Below are 22,826 nucleotides of genomic sequence, written 5' to 3' on the forward strand. Positions count from 1 at the left end.
ACCCCAAGTCAAGGAGCTCCAGGAAGGTGGCCTAGGTCATCTGGAACACCTCCAGCCACTGCTCGGTGTCACAGGTAATCTGGACAACATGCAGCCACCAGTCCTGCCTAGTTGAGCGGGCTCACAGGCAGCAGGGCTGCAGGCCCAGAAGCACATGGACGGCAGCGGTGGCAGCATCCAGGAGCATGTCATCAGCATCCCTGCTGGGGTTTGGGCAACAGCACAGGGGCTGGGTAGCAGCAGCACAAGGGCATGAGGCCTGGGATGGCACAGTGAGCCAGGCCAGGCAGCTGCACTGGGTTGTGGGGGGTGGGCGTTAGGGCTGAGACTGACCTGGGTCAGGTGGCAGGCCAGCATCATGGGCAGCATGGTGAGTAGGAGCCTGGGGTGCTGGGTGTCACTCCTGGGGCCTGGGGATGGAGCAGCCATAGCTACTCTGGGCCAGGGAAGTAGGTGACCAGGGAGCAGCATGCAGGGCTGCCTTTTAAAGATGGCCACTGGCTGCAGACACATGCAGCCAGCTCCTCCAGCTCCCTCTGGATGCTATAGGCTCAGAGGGGGCAGGAGCAGCAAATCTGCTCCCGCAACCTGCACATGTAGATGCCTGCCAGGCATGGGTTTACTAAAGTAACTTACTCTAGAACAGTGGTCTCCAACCTTTTTATGGTGAAGATCATTTTTTGTAAGTAAAATGCACCCCAGGATCTACATCCCCACCTCCCCTCCCAGACAAATCGCCTGGGCTCTGACCCCACTCACCCAGCCCAGCCTGGGTGGCAGGGGGCGTGGCTCAGCCCATGTGCGTCCTGCTGCTCCTGATCATGGAGCCTGACAGACTATCGACTGTCACTCCACAATCAAGATCGACTGGTTGGTGACCACTGCTGTAGAGTAAACTCACCCTGTAGCATTTACACATATAGACATGCCCAGTAAGATGTTAACTTTCACATTCATGATGAACAGCAAAGTATAAAGGCACTAATTCAACTGTCTCCCATCATCCTGGTCAGGGACACAACGAAGTTTACAAAAACAGGAATCATTTAATGAAAAAAGCAGAATTTTATTATGTGATTTCTGTCCATTATTCGGCATTGCTGTAAATGGCTCACATTTACTGCAACTTCTGTACAGATGTGTGGCTTTGTATCACCAACACAGCAAATTTAAATGAAAAAATAAATGTTCAACAGTTCCACACAAGATTTTACAGTCCAACATTTCACTGAGTAGGTGAAAACTACAGAATTGTTACTACAGAATTATTCGGCATGAATAAAAAACTACAACTTTTATTTTTTAAACAGGAGTCGTCACTGGTTTTAATTTTACACTGTTTAAAATTACTGTGATAAAAAATAATGAAAAAAGCTTTTTTTAATAATGCCATACACCAGTATGATATAGGATTTGTCCCCATTATATATCTTTTGTTTAATATACAAAATAGAATAATGACACACTTGAATCTATGCTGTTAGCAAGTTAGTTTGAAGGTGGGGGATATTTTCATACACACAGCCTTTCATCAGAAAATAGAAGCCTCTATGCATTTTTTTAAAGATTTTTTTTTTTTTTTTTAAGGAGGCTTCATTCCTTCCTGAAAATTTGGTTCCTATGTTGGCTTGCCAACGCCTGGCTGCAGACTGGACAAATGATGAAGCTCAAGTAATATATTATACATACGATCCTCTTACAGTTTCTCTCCTAGGGCCTGGTCCTGCAGCCCTCACGCACGCACGTGATTTCACTGAAGTGTGATGAAGGGAAGCAGGATTTTATGGACTTGCCCAGGCATCTCCTCCTCACCTGTTCTCAAAACCTTTGAGAGACTAAAGAGGCTACTTCCAGGTTGGCACTTACTCTCAGACGTGCTCCCTCTCTTATCAGTTGCAAAACTCTTAATAGATTCCAAGTGGATTTGTGTTGTACTCTGGGTGACAACTATATTGTATAAGGTGATGGTATCTCCCCTCTACATTTTCTTCAAGCCCTGGCTTATGTAAGGCCATTCCTATCAGTTTTCATGTGCAATAACAAAATATAGTATGTCTCCAGGACCATTCACATGCATCTCTAGAAACATCCACGAGTCCCCCGCACTATGCGATAAGGCACTGAAGAGACAGAAGTCAGGATTCTTCCTGCTTTATCCAAAGTGCAGATTTTTCCCAGCGCTGAAAGGACTAACTCTATATTAAACATGTACTGCCCGCTGCTTGCTACACTTCTACATTTAAAATGGAGCAAGTCAAAAACTTTATAACAGCACAAACAGAATGAATCTCTCTCCCAACATCCCAGTTTTCTTTTTGCCTTAGACTCATAACCAAAGAATGAACATACAGACATAGCAACCAAAAGAGTGAAAGCCTCTTTCCTGCTAAGTTCTCAATTCTTCCAAGGTCAGACTATTTTGCTCATGCACATTTCGGTTGGCAAACAACAGCACATACCTTTGTCCACACACACACACAGATTTCTCGAGAGCTCAAATTGAGGTATCGGGGATAAAAATGAAAGATTAATACATGGAGCTTCTCAGTTTAACTTTTAAAACATTCTCTGAAATAAGAACATTTTTAGAGCTCTTTTTCTTTTTTTTACAGAGCCTTTTTAAAACCAAACACTAGGATTTTCCTAACTGTATTCCAAACAGGTAGCATAAATATTTTCATCCAATTGGGTTGAAAACTGCAGTTAAAATACTTGCTGAAGTCTAGCTTAACTGTTACAAAATGTACATACTTTTTATAGATCATTGAAAGAGAAAGAATTACTTTTTTATTAAACGTGATATTTTACTCCAAAAGTACTGAATACAATATCTTTTTTAATAGGTATAATATTCAAAAAGAGATTTAAGAAAGGATGAAAATTTAGTTTCCTATTTCACTTGGAAACAAACTTTTGTTGCGCTATAGAAACGTATTAGTGTATTGTGAACAACCTATGCTCTATATTTACATATTGCTGGTACCTGTATGCGTATTATTGCCAATTTTTAAGCTGTTTTTGCTATGATGTGTGAGGCTGTATATGAAATTAACCCCAGATGTTCGGTGGTGCATGCATGCGGGCATAAACACCCCTTTTTACTTTACATTTTTTGCAGCAGAGGTCAAGTAAATCCACAAAGTTTGCAAATTTACTACTGGAATGTGAAGGGTAACCAAAAATAGCAGGTGGAAGTATAACACCCATGTTCCAGCCCGCGCTTTTCTACGGTGATTTGATGAATAGAAAATCCAGCCCTAGGAAAACCCACTAAGTATCAGCTTCTTCCTTTTAAACCGAGTACCTCTTTGGATACCTAACATCACTACTGCCAGGACTAATACTTCCAGACAAACCACAACTGGTATGGGTTACCATTCAGCATATCTGTGACCCCTACAAAAAATATAATTACATGTGTCATGATAAAGCAATCTGTCATCTAAAAATCATTCTTATTATACACTATACAAGCTATTTTACAATCATTTCATAAATTGCTTTTAAAGCTGCAGTAGCCCTTCCCCTCTCAGATTAGTGAATATACCAATTATACATATTTGAAACTATAACTAAATATAAAAATATATTAGACGTTTCATAGTTTATCATTTAGAGGATTTATTTCATTTCTATTACACAAATAATCTGGCCACTTTGAATAAAAATCAAATTTTAGAGTGGCTTAGGAAATATTTTATTTTTCTGTTTACAGAAAGTTGTAAGGTGCGCGTAGAAAAGGCTACTACAGCTTCTAAATTGTTTAAAATATAATTATCAATGGCAACAAGGAGAAATTCACAAGACCTATAGTAATTTTATGGCACACTAGTATTTGATATGAAGGGATGTAGCCTTACAAAGACAAGTTTGACATACAACTCTAAACCACAAAATCAGTAGCAGAACCTTCCTGCTCTCCAGGAAAGAAGATGAACCGATCAGTGACAGATGAACATGTGACAATAGGTGGCTAACTGCACAAGTATGGGGTCTGCATATCCAGAGAGTTACAATTTGTTAGTGCGGTTGGTCAGTTTTACTGCCTGCATGAAGATAAACATCTAATTGAAGAAAATGCTTTTAGAACCAATACAGTAAAAAAAAAATATAGGGCATAATTGCAAATCTGTCTCTCAAGTCAATCATTTTTTTCTATATAGATTTGTATAATGAGAAATTTAAGTGTATAGAAAATGTGAGTTTCTCCACACAGAAGTAAACTTGTTTTTTAAGCTATGCATATTTTCCTGAAAGTTTCCTGATGGGCAGTCAGGACTGAACTTGGCGTCAATGCAGCCCAGACTCTTATAGTTATGGCTGTTGCATTATATGCAAAAATCAGGTTTGCTTTTGTACAAAATAACCTGCTCATTTACATCCAGTTAGGCCTCAGCTAATTTTCTATGAATCGGCATATCCAACACATTGTCGCAAATACCAAAAGTATGTTTCATTCAGATCTATCTCGGTTAGATTTGACAGTTCTTATCCCCCCCCCCCAATCCTCCCACCCTAAAAAAATGCCAAATTTTTATGGTCATCTCGACAGTTGAAAGCAATCAAGTTAGAAAAAAGCCAACCCATTTTTGTGTGAATATACTCAAGGATTAATGTCTAGAGGTCATTTAGGAAAGCTAAGAGCTGCCCCACCTTAAAAAAACAGCTGTACATTAGGCATCTTGAAGTATTACAAAAAAATTATGTAAGAAAAAATGAGCAAGCCTAGTTCACGGTATATAAAGTTAAAGGAAATTGCTAAAACCAGACAGTAATAGCTATAAAAGGCACAACTTCCCTTTTCTGATATACACTTGTAAACTTTCTTCAGGTTACATGCATAAACCAAAATGCTACCTTAATTTAAAAAAAAAAAAAAAAAAGAAAAAGAAGAGAGGGGGAGGGAAGGGGGAATACAGGGAAAAGAAACCCCAAAACACTTTACGGAAAAAAAAAAATCTAGAAAATGTTATCCCACCAACTGCAGAAAGTCCTAGCAAAATGTTCAAAACACAGGCTCTGAACTTGGCACCGGTGGCTTGGATGCATCCACAAATGTTGCACTGGAGGAGAAACACAATGCCTGACAATAGCAGTTCATTTCCTCTCCCCTCCCTCCCCCAACTCTTCTAAGCATTCAATGTGAGAAATCTGCTGCTTCTATAGCCTAAATCTTGGCCCTCTGTAAACCACATGTAGTGCATAATTACAAAAGAAACACCGTTGCAAGGACAAAATTAACAAATCTGATAGTTTGTACAAAAAAAAGCTATAATTTGACTTTTTCTTAAGGCAACCCTTTTTTTGTTAAGGCAGTCACTTTTGATGAAATAAGAGCTTCTTGATATTTCCATTTGAATATTTTGGTATCTGATTGCTGATGATTTCGGCCAACATCTCTGGGAATTCAATACTCATGGATTTATCCAAAAACGTTTGGAAGCAAAAGTTTAGAAGATTTTCAACCACCTAGAAGTGATAAAAGAGAAGTTAGTCTCACACTAAAGCACAGTGAAACAACATTGACTTGGTGCAGTATTCCTTCAGCCTAAGCTGCAGTCAAGAAAAGACTGCTACTGGTGCCAGAACTAACCTGTCTGAAGCCTGCTCGGGTCTCTCCCACAAACTCAATTTAGCCACAGCACCACTAAGCACCCCACTGACGGGTAAACCACTCCATGCTGCTGTGACTAGACTGTTACAGGGTTTGTAAAACTGTAACAGGTTTCTTTTGCCTTATGCTATGAAAAATACTAACATCAAAATGACTTGAACGTAGGTAGTATGTGAAGTTTTTAACATAATTAAAAGTATGTTTTCCATACATCTGACATTTGCTTTCTACCCATAAGGTCATTTCACACCTCCCACTACTACTACTTAGACTCCGAAAACTAAAAGTCTGATTGTTGCATGATTCCCTTTTAAAGGGGAACAAACAGCTTTTGATCTACTGAACTTCAGAGCAGAAGGTTAAAAGTAATTTCTACCACCCTGAAAGTCTGATGCCAGCTGAAAAACAGCAACGTTCCCTAACTCTTCTGTCAGCCTTGGGCGCTACAGGAGGAGACAAAAACGTGTCTTCTCGATGGATGGCTTCCTTGAAAAGGTTCGTTTTATAACTGCTTCAGCAAATGCAAACGTTTTACTTCAACAGCTCTGATCAGGTTTCAACAGCAGAGTGTCTCTGCACAAGCTTTTCTATGCAGAACGTGTAAAAGTGAACGTTTTTAAACTTACTTCGTGCATGGAATCCAAAAGCTTAGTCAGTTGATAAAACCGCTGCCAGTTCTGGCTCGAGTTCCCTTCTCTCTTCACTATGGCTTTCCCCAGCTCTTTAATGTATGTCATACGAATTTCTTCAAACAAAGCTTGACTTTTCAGGCCCTCCTTAGGAACTGAAACATTGAAATTTACCTGTAACTTACCCATTTAGCAATCCTGGGCTGATTCTTGTGTTATGCGTGGTCATAGAAAAGCCCCCTTTGTATTAGTTACACAAAAAACCCTGAAGGGGAACAGAGCCTGGCAGACTAAAATACCATATTTACATATTAAAGTGTGGTCATTGTGACAAGCATGTTGCATAGACTCCACGATTGGCAGCCCCACCAGTTATTAAGGTTGCCTGACATTTTTCATTTCTATAAAACTATTTGTGATGAATGCCTGCTGCCATCTGAATTTTTAAAAGCTCGAGTACTCCCATGCCTTGAAGCACAGCTGGCTGGGGGTGGCTTTTTTATCAGGAGTGGGCATTTCACCATTTCTGTAAAAATCTGCCCAGACTTGGTTGAGTTATAAGCCTTTGAAGAAAAATTTACAATTCACGTGTGCAACGGAGGCCTGATAGATTTGCAGCTTAGGTCCCCAAAGGCTTATTTGGAACTGGGCAAATTTCAGCTAAGCAGAACTTTCCTTGTTATTGCATTTCTAAATTGAAAGCAAATAACAAATGTAACTCTCTTATTGCTCCCAATATCCACTTTCCCTCTCCTTCCATGGGTGGGACCAGACAGAGCAGAGGAAGAAGATGCCTGAATTAAATGTAGAGGAGGAGGATCTGGACCTGGACAGGAGGTGGGAGAAGACAGGGATAAAGTCTCAGATGGAAGGTCAGACTGAGACTGGAAGCTGAAGTAGGGGAGAGAGACTATGACTAGCTGGACAAGGACACCCAGACTGGGACCTGTGGAGAGGCAGAGGAGACTTGCAATAAATAGTTGGGCAAGAAAGCTGGCACAAGAACCTGAGCTTCTGGAGTAGGAGACTGAGACTAGATGAGGAGCAGGGAATGGGAACTACATGGACCAGGAACCAGAGGAGCCAGGGAGAGGTGGTGGGCATGGTAGAGGAGAAAGCTCTGATAAGGAGGGAGGGGAGGGGAGGGGAGGGGAGGAGAAACTAGAACAGACTGAGATTGGACAAGCAGCCTGAGAAGGGGATGAGAAAGACAAATTTAATGAAGACTTGGGACTGATGAGGCAAGGAAACGAGCTAGCTGAGAGACTGAGAGGAGAGACTGGGACTAGCTGAGCAAGGGGACTGAGCAGCATGCAGACTCAGTCTGATCAGATTACAGAAATGGGAACGGGACAAGGAGCTGCAGGCGCAGAAGTGATAAGACTCAAGAGACAGACTGAAGGAAAAGGCATCAAATCTTGGAGGCTAAAGCCAAGTACTGACATTCAGGGGTGTTAGGGGAAGGTTAAATTGATTCAAAATGGCCGCCCAATATCAGGTAAATCAGGGTGGGGAGGGAAAGCCAGGTGGTCGAGACTCCAGGAGACTGGAGGAGACTGGGGGCAGGCACAACCCGTGAGGGGTAGGGGAGGAGGTGTGACCTGAAGGTGAGGTAGGGGCATGGCACGACTTGTAGGTGGGTTAACGGGGGCAGGCATGACCCGCGAGGGGTATGGGGGAGGGGAGGTGCAACCTTCAAAGGGGGGGCAGGCACGATCTGTGGGTGGGGTGGGGTTGTCCCCCCAGCAAACCTACACCCCATCCCTCCTGCTCCTCCGCCAACAGAGCAGACTCGCTTGGGTCCGGCACCAGAGAGTGCGGATAAAATCAGCTGCACCCCGAGCGGTTTGTGGGATGGGCATTGAGGGGAATGGCTGGTCAGAAGGGGAGGGGGCCAGACACAGACCAGTGCTGGGGGGAGGGAAGAGTGAAAAGAGCAGCCCTGGAGCTGGGGCCAGTAGTGGTTGGGTTTTCACAGCCCCCGCGCAGGGCAGGGAAAACAGAGAGAGTTTCCATGCACCAGTCTGACCTAAATCAAATGAATCTGATACTACGTAGACCCAGGTTTTTCCTAAATTGGGCTCTCCAATTTTTAGACCAGTTTGTGTCCATGGAACTTGTAAACAATTACAGGTTTAGACTGATTGCTGGTCACTGAGACTGGGGCTGTAAGTGTATGGTCGGCACTAACATGAGCTAAGTTTAAGTTGGGCGGCCAGTCTGAACCTGATTTAACTTCCCCAAATACCTGTACTCAGCCTAAAAGCAAAATCTCATCCAGAGCCCTGACTGGAACTCATGATTCCTTGCATGGCTCTTCCTATGGCGTCAGCAAACAACTATGAACTCCTCTGGCCTGTGTATCATCGGTCCATATAAAGGATGGCACCTAACACAAGTGAAAAGGCCTGTGCAGGGGATCTAGAAGTTTGAATTCTTCTGATAATCCAAAGGGGAGTCAGTTGATACTTCAAAAAATATGTCACACACATGCACACTCCCTTCTCTCTTTTCAGGTTGTAAAGTGAAGCACTCAAAAGCCAGGAAATGCCAGTATTTCCTGTGCAGCCTACATTGGCCCTCCTTCATTATGATACTGGCATTAATTCCATCGTTGCTTTTTATTTTTTCCACAGCTCTGTCTCATCCAGTGTACTAGACTGAGGCTCTACAGGCTTACACATAATATCATTAAGCACAGTACAGGTCCCGGTTAAGTCCCATTCTATGTAGTACAGTACGAGCTTATATTACAGTTTGGCCTACCCTCCTTACACACTTGGGCACATGAATTCCAGCAGCAGTACGTATATCATTTATAGGACGGTATATGATGATCCTGGAAATGGTTGTTATAACACTTAAAGGGTTTGCTGGCGACTGTCTCATGAATTCAGGCCTCAAAAAAACACACAGAAGTGTGGAGCCGAGAGACTGTGAATGCTTCCTTTCATAAGAACCTTTGTCCCAGTTTTTGGATTTGAAAGCAAAGACTGCGCTGGGGCTGGTGCCAATATGCCGAGGTAAACTACTCATGGAATATCTGTGTGCTCTCCAACGGAATAGCGAGGTGCTAATAATGGCAGCTTACCTCTGCTTGATACTTCTGCTAAGTAAATTTATTACCTCACTACATCACAGTAGACACAGCGCTCTCTTGTAAAATCCTCCTGTATTTACAGGGCAAAAAGCCTAAGACTACAGCCGCCTTACTATTTGCTTACAAGATTTATCATCGACTAAGCAAAACAAAAAAAACACAATGAATAGTTCAGCTGCTCCTGTAATACTGGCATTTAACCCTTGCTGAGCAGGAAGTTAAATTTAGTCATCCAGGGCACGTCTAAACGTGTCACTATGGTGACGTTGTTTCTGCACAGTGATTTAGTACTTCCTTTTGGAAGTATGAAATCATGGTGCAGTAACAACCTGTACTGCACTATACATGCGGTGCACGGTTATTTTTAGCAGCTACTTTGCTGTAGTGGCGTGCTATATCGGACTATCGGACGCTATGGTACCATAGTGCTTTGCTACAGTGACATAATATCATGTGTAGATGCACTCATATAAATTGGTTGTTGAACAAATCTCTATTTTTATCTTATCATTGCTTCTAAGCTATCTGCAATGATGTTTTTGGGCATTAGATTAAAAAATGCCTTATTTTGCTGCAGGAGAACAAAGACTCCAGAAAAGCTACTCCCATCATGTCTCAATTTATCATGAATATTCAGCTCATCTGGAAATGGGTCACATGCATGGGCCTGGGAATTATACGAAAAATCTTTCTACCTGACTACAGCATACAAGAGACGCATAACTAAACGTAACGGGGGGGGGGGGGGGGTTGCCAGCATGGGAGGGCTGCCAGCAAGATGACTGGTTACAAGCTATAACATAAAATAGCTTGTATCTGATGACTGAAAGGGCTGCCTGTTGTGTGGCCCTGCCCCTCTCCACCAATCAGTGACAAGAGGTGGGGCTGCATGATAGACAGCCCTCACGGCCAATCAGCGGTGAGGGGCAGGGCCACCAGGGCCCTTTGACCAGAGGCATGGGGGTGCCACCATGATCAGCCTGTGAAAATGGATGATAGAAGCACGGTGATCGATAGGGATACAACACAGAAAGTGACCATGGTTAAGAATGCATGTGTGCTGCTTTACATTAATATAATTTTGTTCCTTAATTTAATCTCCTGCATAATGCAGACCATAAATTTAACCCAGCCTATAATTTCTTAGCGCCCCCTTTAGAAAGATCCAAAAGTAGGATTTAATGATTTCAAGTGAAGATAAATCGCCTACATTTTCTAAGTAAGTTGCCCCAGTGGTTAAATCCTTTTTGGTGTTAAAAATCTGCACCTTTCTAGCACCCAGGTAGGACTTGCAAATACATTCCCACCTGTTCCCACTCCTGCTCCTCCCCCCACACCCACCATTTTGACCCTCCTTATTTATGAAAAACATCTTCTACCTAATCCAGCCCTCTGGAGGCAATCTGAAGGAACCAAAGCATTTCAGCTGTACTTACAGTGAATCACTTTTCCCATTTAGCTTTCATTCATCTAGAGTTGCCCTACTGTATTGGCACTTGCTTGCACAATTTTTTCGAAGGATTTTGTTAACACATACCTAGCTGCACCCAGTAGTTTATGGAATTCCAGGCTTGCAGATCAGCGTGCTTTTCAAAGAGTTACAATTTTTAATTTTGAAACAAAACTGCCTGCATGCAACCTTCTGAATATACAGTTTGCAATTTAGCATGAGGCAGATTCAATCTGATGATGTATTCAGTTATATAGGTCAGAAGCAGTCTCCCTCAGTGGTGCCAAACTAACAATGCTACAAGTACGGTACTTTAATTCAGCAAGGTATACTCATTCTTTGGCTTTAGCTCTGGGTAATAATATTAAAGTAATATGCTCCCCCCCACAGCCCCACTCTCAAGTTAGAAAGTGGCATCCTTCACATTTATATTGTAATTGTCTACTTACTTGTAGAAAGAAGAAGCAGGGTTTTCATGCAGAGATATTCTTCATATGAAACTTGAAGCCGTGATAGCTCCCCAGCAACCATAAGCATATTTTTGCACTGTTCATACATACATGGCAGGCTCATTCTCTGTCTTAGAAATTAAAACATAAAAAAAAATCAAGTAAGAAAGGTGTCTAGCTTCCCATATTTTCATGAGGAAGATGGGCACTGAGAGAAGGGCTAAAATACTACTGTCCGTACTAAACATCCAGCAAAAGACTTCGCTTTCGATTGCTGAATTCATGTGGGACTGATATCCCGTAGGCCTGTGTGAAGCGTAAAGTATTCGCTTCGGATTCGGATTCAGTGATTTGTATCACTGTCCCAACTCAATTTGGCCGAATCTGAAGATATTCAGCCATAGATTATACAGCCAGGCAGTGCTGGTGGGAGCAGCTGGACAAGCCCCGACTTGAGCCGGCAACCAACAATGCAGGAAGAACAGGAACTGAGGTAAGCAATAAGATGATGCAGCTGATAGAAAGAAACACAATCTGTTTTAAACTTAGTACGAACAAATCTGTATAAAAGCCTAGAAAAATCTTTGGTTTCAAATGCACATTGCTATACAATTTCTTTCAAAGAATAAGACTATTATATCGCTGGAAGCCTATATAGCCCTGGCAACTCTAGCACAGGGCTGCCCAACTTCTAAGGGTCCAGGCAGCACCAGCAGGGGCCACACACCACATGTATAGCACCAGCAGCAGCCACAGCCCTCCTAGGCTGCATGTCCCATGCACATGCAGGCAGGCTCCTTCCACAGCATTGTACTATGGGTGCATGTGTGGGCGCTCCCCTCCTCTACTGCACCACCCATGCATGTGGGCGACTTCCACCTTGCTTCACTGAGTACACAGGTAGGTGCTCCCCTGCATCTCCACCTCACCCTTTTCTCCCTGTCATATCCCCTGTGGCGGTGTACTGCAGGGTGCTCTGGGCTGCCAGCTACCCCAGCACCGTGGCCTGTATTGTGCTGTGCAGGGCTGGCCCCTGGGGCAAGGGCATGCAGCAGAAGCTGGGGGAGGACCAGGGAGTCCTGAGCCCGTTTGTTGCTGAAGCCAGAGTAAGAGGGGCAGTGGCAGCCAGGCAGGAGCCTGGGAGCGACATGTTACCCACCCACTGTGGGCCACATGTGGTATGCAGGCCAATCTGTTGGATAGCCCTGCTCTAGCATAACGCCAGAATGTAATGACCCAGCAGGAGCTGAAAGAATACACAGTACACTTAAAATGCAACAGGCCACATTAGGACAGGAAATAAACATTAGGACGTTCAGCTGTTCTGCAGACACTTGGCATAAAACTAAGCATACTCTATTTGGCTAATTTTCTGCTGTCCTCTTCAGGTTGTATCAAAAGGCATTTTAAACAGTAATTTAAACTCATTCCATGACAAGGCTCAGCAGTTTTCCTCGTGTAAAATATTACCATTTCTGGGCAGAAGGTTAAAATAAATATTATGAAATGGGCATGTTATTTATTTCCATCTGTTATAAATGCACCCATCAATACATGGCTGAATGAGTGTACAAAGCCATACACAAAATCTAATATTGCCAAAATGAAGCAAAATGCAGTCCCCCAAAAACACACCCCATCTTCTTTCACACAGGGCTGAGTAAACAGATGAGCTTTGCACTGTGTCCTGAAGGGCAACAACTCAGGCTGTGTCAGAATAACAGCGAAGCTAATTCAGTGGATAGTCCACAAAACTAGAAAACAGTCTGGGAACGGGTCCCAGACATTCCACTCGGAGAGCTCCTGGCGAGAGTGCATCAGATGAGCTCAGCTGCCACACTGATGCATGGGGGAGGGAAGGTGGTAAAAAAAAGGGCTGCCTTCAAGTGATACAGAAAGGAACCAATGTGAAGTCAGGACTCTTGAGTTCTTCATTAGCTCTACCTTTATTTGCTGTGTGGCTCTATGTAAGCCATTTAACAGAGTTGTGAGTTAATTTATCTGCAATTAACCTGGATTTTCTTCTTAACAACAGTGTCTTATGTCTTAATTTTTGAAAATTCTTGAAAAGCAGCATCAGTCAGAAGAGAAAAGGATGAATTATATTATAATGGACACACAGAAAAGCACAGGTCTGAGAAAGTATATCATCCCAGTCAGACTAGTAGTAGAGAAGTCCACAGCTTATGGCAGGATAACTACAGCTTGGTTGCTCTGCGATTACAGTGTAATTAAACTGCAGTTTTACTTTGCAGTGTGCAATTAGCACCATTCTATAAGTGGAGGGTTAACTAGACAGCTGATTCACTTATTCCTTGGACAATATTCTTGCTTTGGTGGAGATTTTAAAGCTAGCCTGGGTTGGGTCACTTTCCTGTTTCTTATGAATCAAATATTCCTTAACCTTTTGATCAGCTACAGTATAAAGGAACACAATGGGATGTTCCTTAACAATCAAGCGTTACAGTGTTTATAGTCAGCTGCCAATCTCATGCTGTTCACCCATTAGCCCAGAAACATAGTACGCTGTATGCTTTAATCAACAAAATGATGGGCCAGTATCCAAAAGCAAAAATGGAATTTTAACCAGTGGATGACTACAGCTACTGACTGCCCAATATGATCATTAACACAAAATACAATACCAATAGGAAACCCCAGCTCTCACTGTATATACAGCTATCCAGTGAGTACTAAATTATACATCTACTTTCCTGTATGAGGTTACAGCATCTGGATGTCATATTTACTATGTCTAGTAAAAACATATGTGCTCCTAATAATAAGATAACTTAGTTAGTCAGACTATAATGTTCTCTTTTAAAAATTATTTAGCATTCTGGAAATCACCGTTACACAGAAAATACAAATTGAGTTAAAGGCTACAAAAATTTATACTTCAAAGGCACATAAGGTTTTCATGGGATGCAATAAGGTGATAAAAGCATATGCTTTTCAGACTCTGGTATGAGTCACTTGGTTCTATTAAATCTACAGAAGATTAAAATCAGTAAACAAAATACCAGTCACTCTGAACAACAGAGTCTGCTGATCCCACAGTTGGAGTTGAATATATACATTTTGAAGAGAAACAGTTTTAGGAAAAAGAAAAGAGTTAAAAGCATTTCCTCTCAAACATAATACAGGTTTATTCTTTTTTCACTTAATTAAAGGCAGTACCAATGCTTCTTAGTGCATATAACAACACTGTAGGGACAAATGAAAAAGCGGTGTAACCTCAGACCTATGCACAGAGAACTTCTGAGGTGGTGAGCTGGGTAAGAGAAGACTTGCAGCAGTTGTGCTATACACCAGTTTCTGGGAACAACATGATTTGAAACTATTTATGTACAACTGGAATGCCTTTTCTCAGACATAAGAGCTGAAATCCATTAATGCTGGCTCTAATATAAAATGTCTATAAAAATTATGGTAATTATGATGCAGTATTATTCAATAAAGGCTCTTACAGACCCCCAAATACTAAAATAAGGCCTAGGGTTTTAGATGCATTGGGATTCCAAGCTTCCTTCCACCTTTTGTTTTTTCCAGGTTTTAGGATGTAAAATGATGGAAACTGAAAATTAAAATATTAATCTGGCAAAGAGTACAGCTCCCAAATGGGAATAAGTGCGAGTGGGAAGAAATGGCTACTTTATGCAGACTGGGAGACTAACCCATGTTTAGTCAATTCAATGGGAATTTCTCTTGCTGTGTACATGAGTTCAAATAATCTGGAAGTATTCTCCCAGTTTTGTTCTTCTGGTAGAAAAACTTATCCAGAGATGCCTAAACAGACGTTTGAATGCTGAGCTCTTAAAGAGTAGAGATGCTGCACAGCCAGGGGACTGTCTCTCTGGAAGGAGGGGAGGGGTGGAGAGGGGCTTGAGAGCAATGCACTCTGGGATGCTGGAGAACTATGCTGTGTCTCTGCTCAGAAGTTCATAGATGTTCTTTCTCCCAGGAGAAACTCGCCTGGGACTGACTTAATCCTGGTTGTTTCCAAAATGTGTTACTTCTGGAACAGACAATTTTACTCCGGGAGAAAAATTCTGAACATCTGTAAACTCATGGCTTCCCCTGGGTGAACAATGACTCTGCCAGGAGGAACTGATGTCTCTATATGACCTCTGTTGACTTCACAGAAAACTGGGTCAGGTTACAATGTAACCAGCTTGTCATTTAGAGCTTCCTTTCTCTTTTGCTTAAAATTTACCATCATCAGCTTGAATGGGATCTCTAAAAATCAGGAGCTCAGGTCTTTGGCCCTATTGCATTCCTGCACAAATGGAGCACTGCCTAAATGAGAAGCTACTGACTTCCTTGTTCTGCCTTACCAAACGAACAGTATGTTAGTCTGGCTACAGAATCTAGATATAACTGTTTAGCCGATGAAGGCTGGATACAGGGGAAGGTTTTGGGTTTTTTTTTTCTTTTTTAAGAAGATAAAGATAGAACCCTTCCACCAGAAAACAACAAATCAAAAATTTTAAAAAGCATATTTTACAGATAGAAATAAATTACATGTACGCACACATGGACTATTTGAGTGTACTATTTTCTACTTTTATTAAGGTTTTGTAAAAAAACCCTTAGTTTTTGGAACAGCAGTTTTTATTCTCAGAGCTCCAGTTACTGTAACTGATCAATCTTTGGAACTAAAACGTTTACTTATACATGGTCCTTAATCATACATAAAAATATTTCACTTATGATGAAGCAGTCTGTGACTATTTAATGGAGACAAGTGTTGTGTTCTCACTTTATATCTCATATTATTTTTGGTTCTGTCCACAAGTCACACAGTTGATAATACATTGCAATTGATCCTACAGCTGATTTGCAGTGCAAAATACAAAAAAAAAAAAAAAAAAAAATCAAATGTTGCTAAATTCTTTTCTGCCATTTTAAAATAATCTTTGGTTTTTAATAACCTTATAGTTTTGAAATAACATTCTTAATAACCTCTCTCATGCTGTGTTTTGCAGCAAGCTATGACACTGACAAACCCAGGAAGTGGTTTGCTGCTAGCACCATCATCTTACTGTAAGGAAGGCACAAAGGAAAGGAAGTGACAATAAAGAAATATGATCAGAAGATATGTGTCTGTCTGGTTCCCTGATTGAAGTGGCCAGTAATAAAGCCTTTTATAAATAGTCTAAAGCAGCATGTCATTTCTGACCAAAAATGCTCTCTGCAGACTCCTCCCTCACCCAGTCAAGTATCTCAAAATTACTTAACTGCAATAGTGTGACTGTTAGCAATGTTCACTGCTAATAAACTATTTTAATATGCTGGCTGACTTCAAACAGAAGGAGAAAATATGTTAACATGTACTTCAGATTTCTCAGGTTTTCATACAATAGAATTAATTTTAGCAAAATATATGTAAAAAATGACTCTCAAGCCAGACATGTCTAGAAACTGCAGCTATGCAGATACCTTTTACAATATCATAAATTATTTTATGGTGTTGTTTTGCATAAAAGCAGGCTTTCTCCCTTGAGAGCCAGACAATCAATTGGATCCCTCCTCTATTCCAGCTCTGTTTACTGTTGCTCCAGCGACTGTAAAGTCGAAGGAATAATTGAATGAAGGGAATTTAGTTGTTAGGAGGACTGTGAATTGAGAGTCAATAGAAATACCTTGTTTTGCCACAGTTTCCCTTTGTGCCCTCAGTTAAGTCAAGTAACTTCTCTATTACTTCCCATTAAGAAAACTGGAATACTACTTTTATTCAAAGGGGAGGGTAAAATTAACCATCTGTAAAGTATTATTTAGGTGAGAGGCATACATATACTAAGAAAAGTATTTATTACTTTCACAGGTATTCCAAGATGATCTGCATGTGACATAAATACTACATATATTATATAATAAATCTTTGAATCCATGGGATGAACCTTTTTTTCCAGCTTTGTACAACTGAATTGCTATAACCGTACATGGGGTAGCATGTGTAATTCAGCAAGGTCTTGCCAATTCTAGTGATTTTTATCTTCGTTTATGTAATGCAAGTCACCCGGTTAAAGAAAAGGAAAGACTTTCACTTGAAGTAATATGGATATGGGGAAGAATGGACAATTCTATTGTAATTGGGCAAAAAAGTGAAGTAGGAAAAAATTTGTCCATGTAAGTTAAATTAAAAAAGACGAGACCAAAGAAAGATTAACTCTGTTGCTGTCACTGGGAAATGTGTGAGTAAGGAATGGGGAAGTAGGGGGGTATGAAAATGTTTGCATACTTTATGCACATTTCACCAGATAAAAAGACTACACAACTTGTATTGCTGTATCTTTGTCTTCCCTTGTTAGAGTTCTGAAATTATTACAGGGGAAGTCACAGATCTGCTGCAGAATTCTAGTGGGTTAGTATTGAACTAACGGCCTACAGTAGCATTTGGGGATGCTGTGTTCCTGGAGGTACCATTTGTGTATGACTTGTAAAGAAGTGTCTCTAACCAACTGTAACTATTAAAAATCCAAAAGCACTTTTTGCAGGTATTGAGGTATTACTTACAGCATTGTCGCCAAAATCCTATCACTGCAATTATGCTGGTATAGTTATTATATTGGGTCTACAGGGCACAAAACTGCCCTTCTAGTTTCAATACAATATTCTCAATTTTTTGTTTTATAATTCCTTGTTGCTTTTATGAGCTATGAGTTGCTATATTTTACTCAGAATTAGCTGCATTTAACTGGTGAGTGAAACATGGGAAATTACAGCTAGAAAGGTAATTTAAAGGAACGTAAACCACACTGAAAAACAGTAAGTTAGAATGTAAGTGCTAAATAAACCTTAAGCACAATGCCACTAACCCGATATTAATTTCTCAATATAAAGGCTTTACTTAGAGTTAATGACATCTAACTTGGACAAAAAAAATACCATAATTAAAATAGAACATGCACCTAGATTAATAATGTTTAAGAATTAGGTTGCAAAAGTGTTGCTCTTAAACTGTTAGCTCCTTGGAGCAGTGACATGGTCTTACTCATAAAGCTTTATGTATATTTAAAGCACTGTAATAAGTAATAGCAGACTTCTCAGGTAAAACATTCTATGCCCCAATTTAGTACATTAGGAAGCATAAATCCTATTAGCACAGCCAGAATAATTAATTTTTACTATTTCTGCCACATGAAGGCATTAGCTATTCCACAAAGACATATTCTAAACGTTTAATGCATGAAAGACCTGAGAAGAGTAAAAATCCAATGCTTTTGCTATGTTATTACTCTAAAGTAGGGTTTCCCAACTGGTGTGTTGTCAGGCACGTCCAGGTGTGCCACTGCATTTTGGGCTGGAGCGACGCCCCCTGCCTGGCTGGAGCCACAGCCCCCACCTGCTGTTGCTGCGGACACAGACAGACGGGAAGCATGGCTCTAGCCAGGCAAAGAGCGTGGCTTCAGCCCAAAATGCTGTCCAGCTAGCCGCGCACCATCCCTCCCCGTCGGCGTCTAGCTGACACCCCTCCCGCACGTCCAGTGTCCCGCGGTGCTTTTTTATTAGGCAAGTGTGCCATGGGGTGAAAAAGGTTGGGAAATGCTGCTCTAAAGAACCTAATCAAGTTCACAGTGGGCAAGACAAATATTTAGACAAACAATGGAATGGAATGGAAAAGATTTCTTTGGCATGTTAGTTTTCAATTCTATACTACTTGCCAAACACTAAAGTCTCAAACCACACAGGGACATCCCTAATTTGATGATGGAAAAATTGATACAAAGTTCTGCTTTCACAAAAAATCAAAAGCCATGTTGCAAGAACTGGTCCTAATTATGTTGCCTAAGGCACTGATTCCCATGGCAGGTGGTCCATAACTTGGCCCTGGATAGCACTAGGCCTGGCATGCCTCCACAGTGGTTTGAATTAGAACTTCGATGGCAAAGTTATATGAAGAAGTCTCTGCAAAATGTTGAGTGTTAGTAGCTGCGTTCTGGTTCAAAAAATGTTGGGACCACTGGTTTAAGCTTATATACCAAACATGTGCCATAGCCACATGTAAGATTCAGATTTCCTGTAAAGTAGTAGCAGCATCCCTTTATGTACTGCAAACAATTTCAAACCATAAGATCAAGATTAGAAATCAGATCTCAGGGTATGGGCACATGAAAATGTTAGTTAGGCAAGCAAATGTGAAATTCAAGTGCAAAAATTTGAAGGAACATCAAAATGGTGTTAAACTGCAATGATCAGACGCAATTTCTGCATTGTATAGATGGTGACTGCTCATATGCACATTCTCACCCTTCAATGAAAATGCTGTAAACTACCTTGCATTTGCTGCAGGTAAGTGTGAATATCAGCAGTTACCACAGAGTATCTGACATGCGCCCCTTAGGTTACCTCACAGTAACTTATTTCTGTACCTATAACTTCAAAAACAACAGCAAATGCCAATGAGCAAGGATACCAACTTCCAGACATTTTCTGGCATTTCTAGAACTTTGCAAGATACTGCCATTAAAATTATCAAGATAAAATAATTTAATGGCTATATATTTTGGACTCGCTTTAAATAACACTATTTCACAGTTTATACAACACCACACGGTTCATATTCTAGTTCATGAATATGAGGGAAGGCAATTCCACATTTTTCACAGTTAAAGCCTCGCACTTATTTTAAGTCTAGAGGTGGTTACGTTGTCTCTCTCAAATGACTTCGGTCAGCAACCTCAGAGTGTTAGATTTTATACAGTGCTTTGTGCTATCAAGTCAGTCAAGAGATTTTTAGTCAAAATGCCATAAAATACACTGTAACACAAGTAGAAATCCATAAGAATAAGAAAAAGCCAGTAGAGCAGCACAAATAATTTGTCAGCAGAAGTGATTGATAATAAAAGGAGACCTATTGTAAGTTATTTTCTGGACTTAAGAGACAAATATTTATCTGTTAAAAAGCAACCAACCAAAAAAAAAAAAATCAAGCTAACAAACTACCAGAGTACACAACATGAAAAAAAAGCTAGTGAATGAATCAGCACCCTACATCTTTTAGCCTCAGGGTCATTTTGTTAGATCTGACTAAGATCATTTTCTTTTAGTAATGCAATAGGCTCATGCTGACCTCACAGTCATCCTGGGCATCCCAGGCAGTGATATCAACTTTAAAATCATGTGTTTAAGGAGCTGGTTTGCCGAGGCTGACTTCAATTGTAGGTGCTCAGCACTTCAAAACATCAGGACCCAGATCAACAGTATCAAAAATGCCAGAAACTAATTTAATAGATCAAGACTTAGTCTATTAGTGTTTTTATAATGTGAAGGCATTGGAACAATCAGAATTTTACATCATTTGCCCAACTCTTTTTTATCCTCCAGGAACAGTCAAACATCTTTTTAGAATCAGTTTTGTTTGAACTAATAAGATCAGTGATTTTAAACAAGTGATGCAGAATCCGTAATATTAAATACAGAATACTTTATTCCCCCCAAATACACACTTTTCATTTGCTTACCTACAAACTACACATCATCTGCTTAAAGGAAACTGGCTTTGCAGATGACTTATCAGTGTAAAAGTAAGAGTGCACAATTTTGCTACCTGGTGATTTCCATTAGCTAGGATTTTAAAACAACATACTCTTACTTTAGGAAAATGTTACTGAGAGCTCAAATAGAGAAGCACTCAAGATAGGAAAAATAGCTCTTATACTACTCACTCATTAATAATCAGATCTGGTGCAAAACACAGCAGATTTCCATTTGACTGCTTGTATGATCTCCATCCTAAAGCAAAAGACATCAGGAACATCCAGGAGTACTGCAAAAGGGTCATTTGGTCATCCAGATGTAAATTTCGGAAACCTGAAAAAATGAAGACAGGTGAAAAACCACCGCTCTGAGTCGAAAAAGAACACTTCTTATCAGCCAGATAATCACCAAAATGAACAGAATGTTACTAATGTGCAGTATTACCTTAAAATATAAAACTAAGATTACTGTACAAAGATTAAATAAAAATCTGAAGGAACATCAAAATGGTGTCAAACTGCAATGATCAGATACAATTAAATTCTGCATTGCATTTCTGTTACATATTAAATAATCTGATCAAACTAAAAGTACATTTGTATGATGGAAAGTACAAAATGTATTTTTGGTGATAGGGAGGAAAAAGAGAAGAGACTGGAAAGGATGCTGCATGCGCTATCTGCAAATTCTTGCTGTTGATCAAAACAAAATGCATTTTTTAAAGAACTGCAAAACCAGCAAATTTGTAAATGTATACCAAGATGATATTCAGCTATTTAGCATACTTTAAAGAAGCTACACAAATGTTTCTACATGAAGAAATGCAATAGTAAAGCCACAGGATCCAAGCTAGTAACTCCTTTGCCAGGATTACCAACTTTGTAATACAAGTAAGTCCTCAGACTGCCATGGAAGTTTTGAACATCATTAAATTCTTGAGCTGGTTTAAACTGGTAGACTTCCACATTTTAAGGTATACGTAATGCAGAAACTCATTCAAAGGAAGTAGCAGAAGGGGTTATACTTGCACCTTTAGAAATACATAATGTGCTCATCTCCCACTCACTAAAATCAAGGTGCATGTCAGTCTGGCATGGAAACTGTAGAGAGCTACAGATGATAGTTTAATATTAAACATTCAGAAGACATTTTTGTGTCACTGAGAGTCAGTCAATTAAAGATAGCCTGCAAAAGACAATACTGCAGTTAATGTATCCCCTAATACAGTATTTCCCAAGCTTTTCCTTAGCATGCCCACATTTATGACCCCATTTCCTCAGCATGAGCCCTCACTTTGAACTCGCAGGCACCCACAAACCCTAAGTGCTCCTCACTACCCACGCCAGCCCCCTGGCCCTGCTGGTGCCCCTCACTTCCAATCTGCAACCTCCCATTCTCCCTAGGTGCCCCAGGGCCAGGACCCGCAGCCCCCTGGCCCCCAACCCAGCAGCACCTGAGCCCCAGCTGATGCCCACAGGAAGCAGCAGCTGCTGAGGCTGGAGTGCAGAGCCTGGATCCCTGTCCCCCTCTCTCCTGTGCCTGTCCCCTCCTCCATGGGTGACAGCCAGAGTGGACCACCTGGGGGGGATGTGGGCTTGGGGCTCCCTGCCCTGCTGCTCTTCCCTCAGGTCTCTGAAGTGGGGAAGAGTGCCGCACCATAACAACATTCACTGATTGTGACCCCATTTGGGCTCACAACCCACAGTATGGGAACTGCTGCCCTAATTAGACGTTAGACTATAACTGGTTCAACTGTCCTGTGTAAATAAGATGATACAATTTTTACTTCTAGGTGAAATCCACTGGCCAATAAATGTCTTGACTTCAAACTTCATTCTTATTCAACAGCAGTTTTACACAGTACTTACCAATCACAGAACACAGACCACATTACTCATCAACATCAACTGCCTGTAACCTTATAGCAATATACAGAATGATCAGAAACAATGAAGATAATGAAAAAATGATGCATGTCCTAAAACTGCTTCATTGAGCACAATCAAAATGTAGGCAGCCCTTAAGTTGCAGGAGTAACCTATGTGAAGTCTTGGGTATATTTAAGATGATTTTCTTCCATGTCATGTTCTTATTACATTTG

General features: G+C 40.8%; 1 protein-coding gene across 4 annotated transcripts in view; it reads right to left on the minus strand.

Moving 5' to 3' along the window:
• Positions 1–1,045: 1,045 nt before the first annotated feature.
• NR3C1 (nuclear receptor subfamily 3 group C member 1) overlaps positions 1,046–22,826 on the minus strand; it is a 126,330-nt gene continuing 104,549 nt past the window's right edge. For all 4 annotated transcript variants that reach the window (XM_090020973.1, XM_090020971.1, XM_090020970.1 and 1 more), the window contains 4 exons: positions 20,914–21,058; positions 11,243–11,373; positions 6,241–6,398; positions 1,046–5,469 (listed from right to left, as the gene is read on the minus strand). In XM_090020973.1, coding sequence (XP_089877099.1) covers positions 5,317–5,469; positions 6,241–6,398; positions 11,243–11,373; positions 20,914–21,058 — 587 coding nt within the window. In that variant the 3' untranslated portion in view covers positions 1,046–5,316. The remainder of the gene's footprint in view (positions 5,470–6,240; positions 6,399–11,242; positions 11,374–20,913; positions 21,059–22,826) is intronic.

Source organism: Crocodylus siamensis, chromosome 10, assembly GCF_052110815.1.
Source record: "Crocodylus siamensis isolate JL-2025a chromosome 10, ASM5211081v1, whole genome shotgun sequence".
Taxonomy (NCBI): Eukaryota; Metazoa; Chordata; order Crocodylia; family Crocodylidae; genus Crocodylus; species Crocodylus siamensis.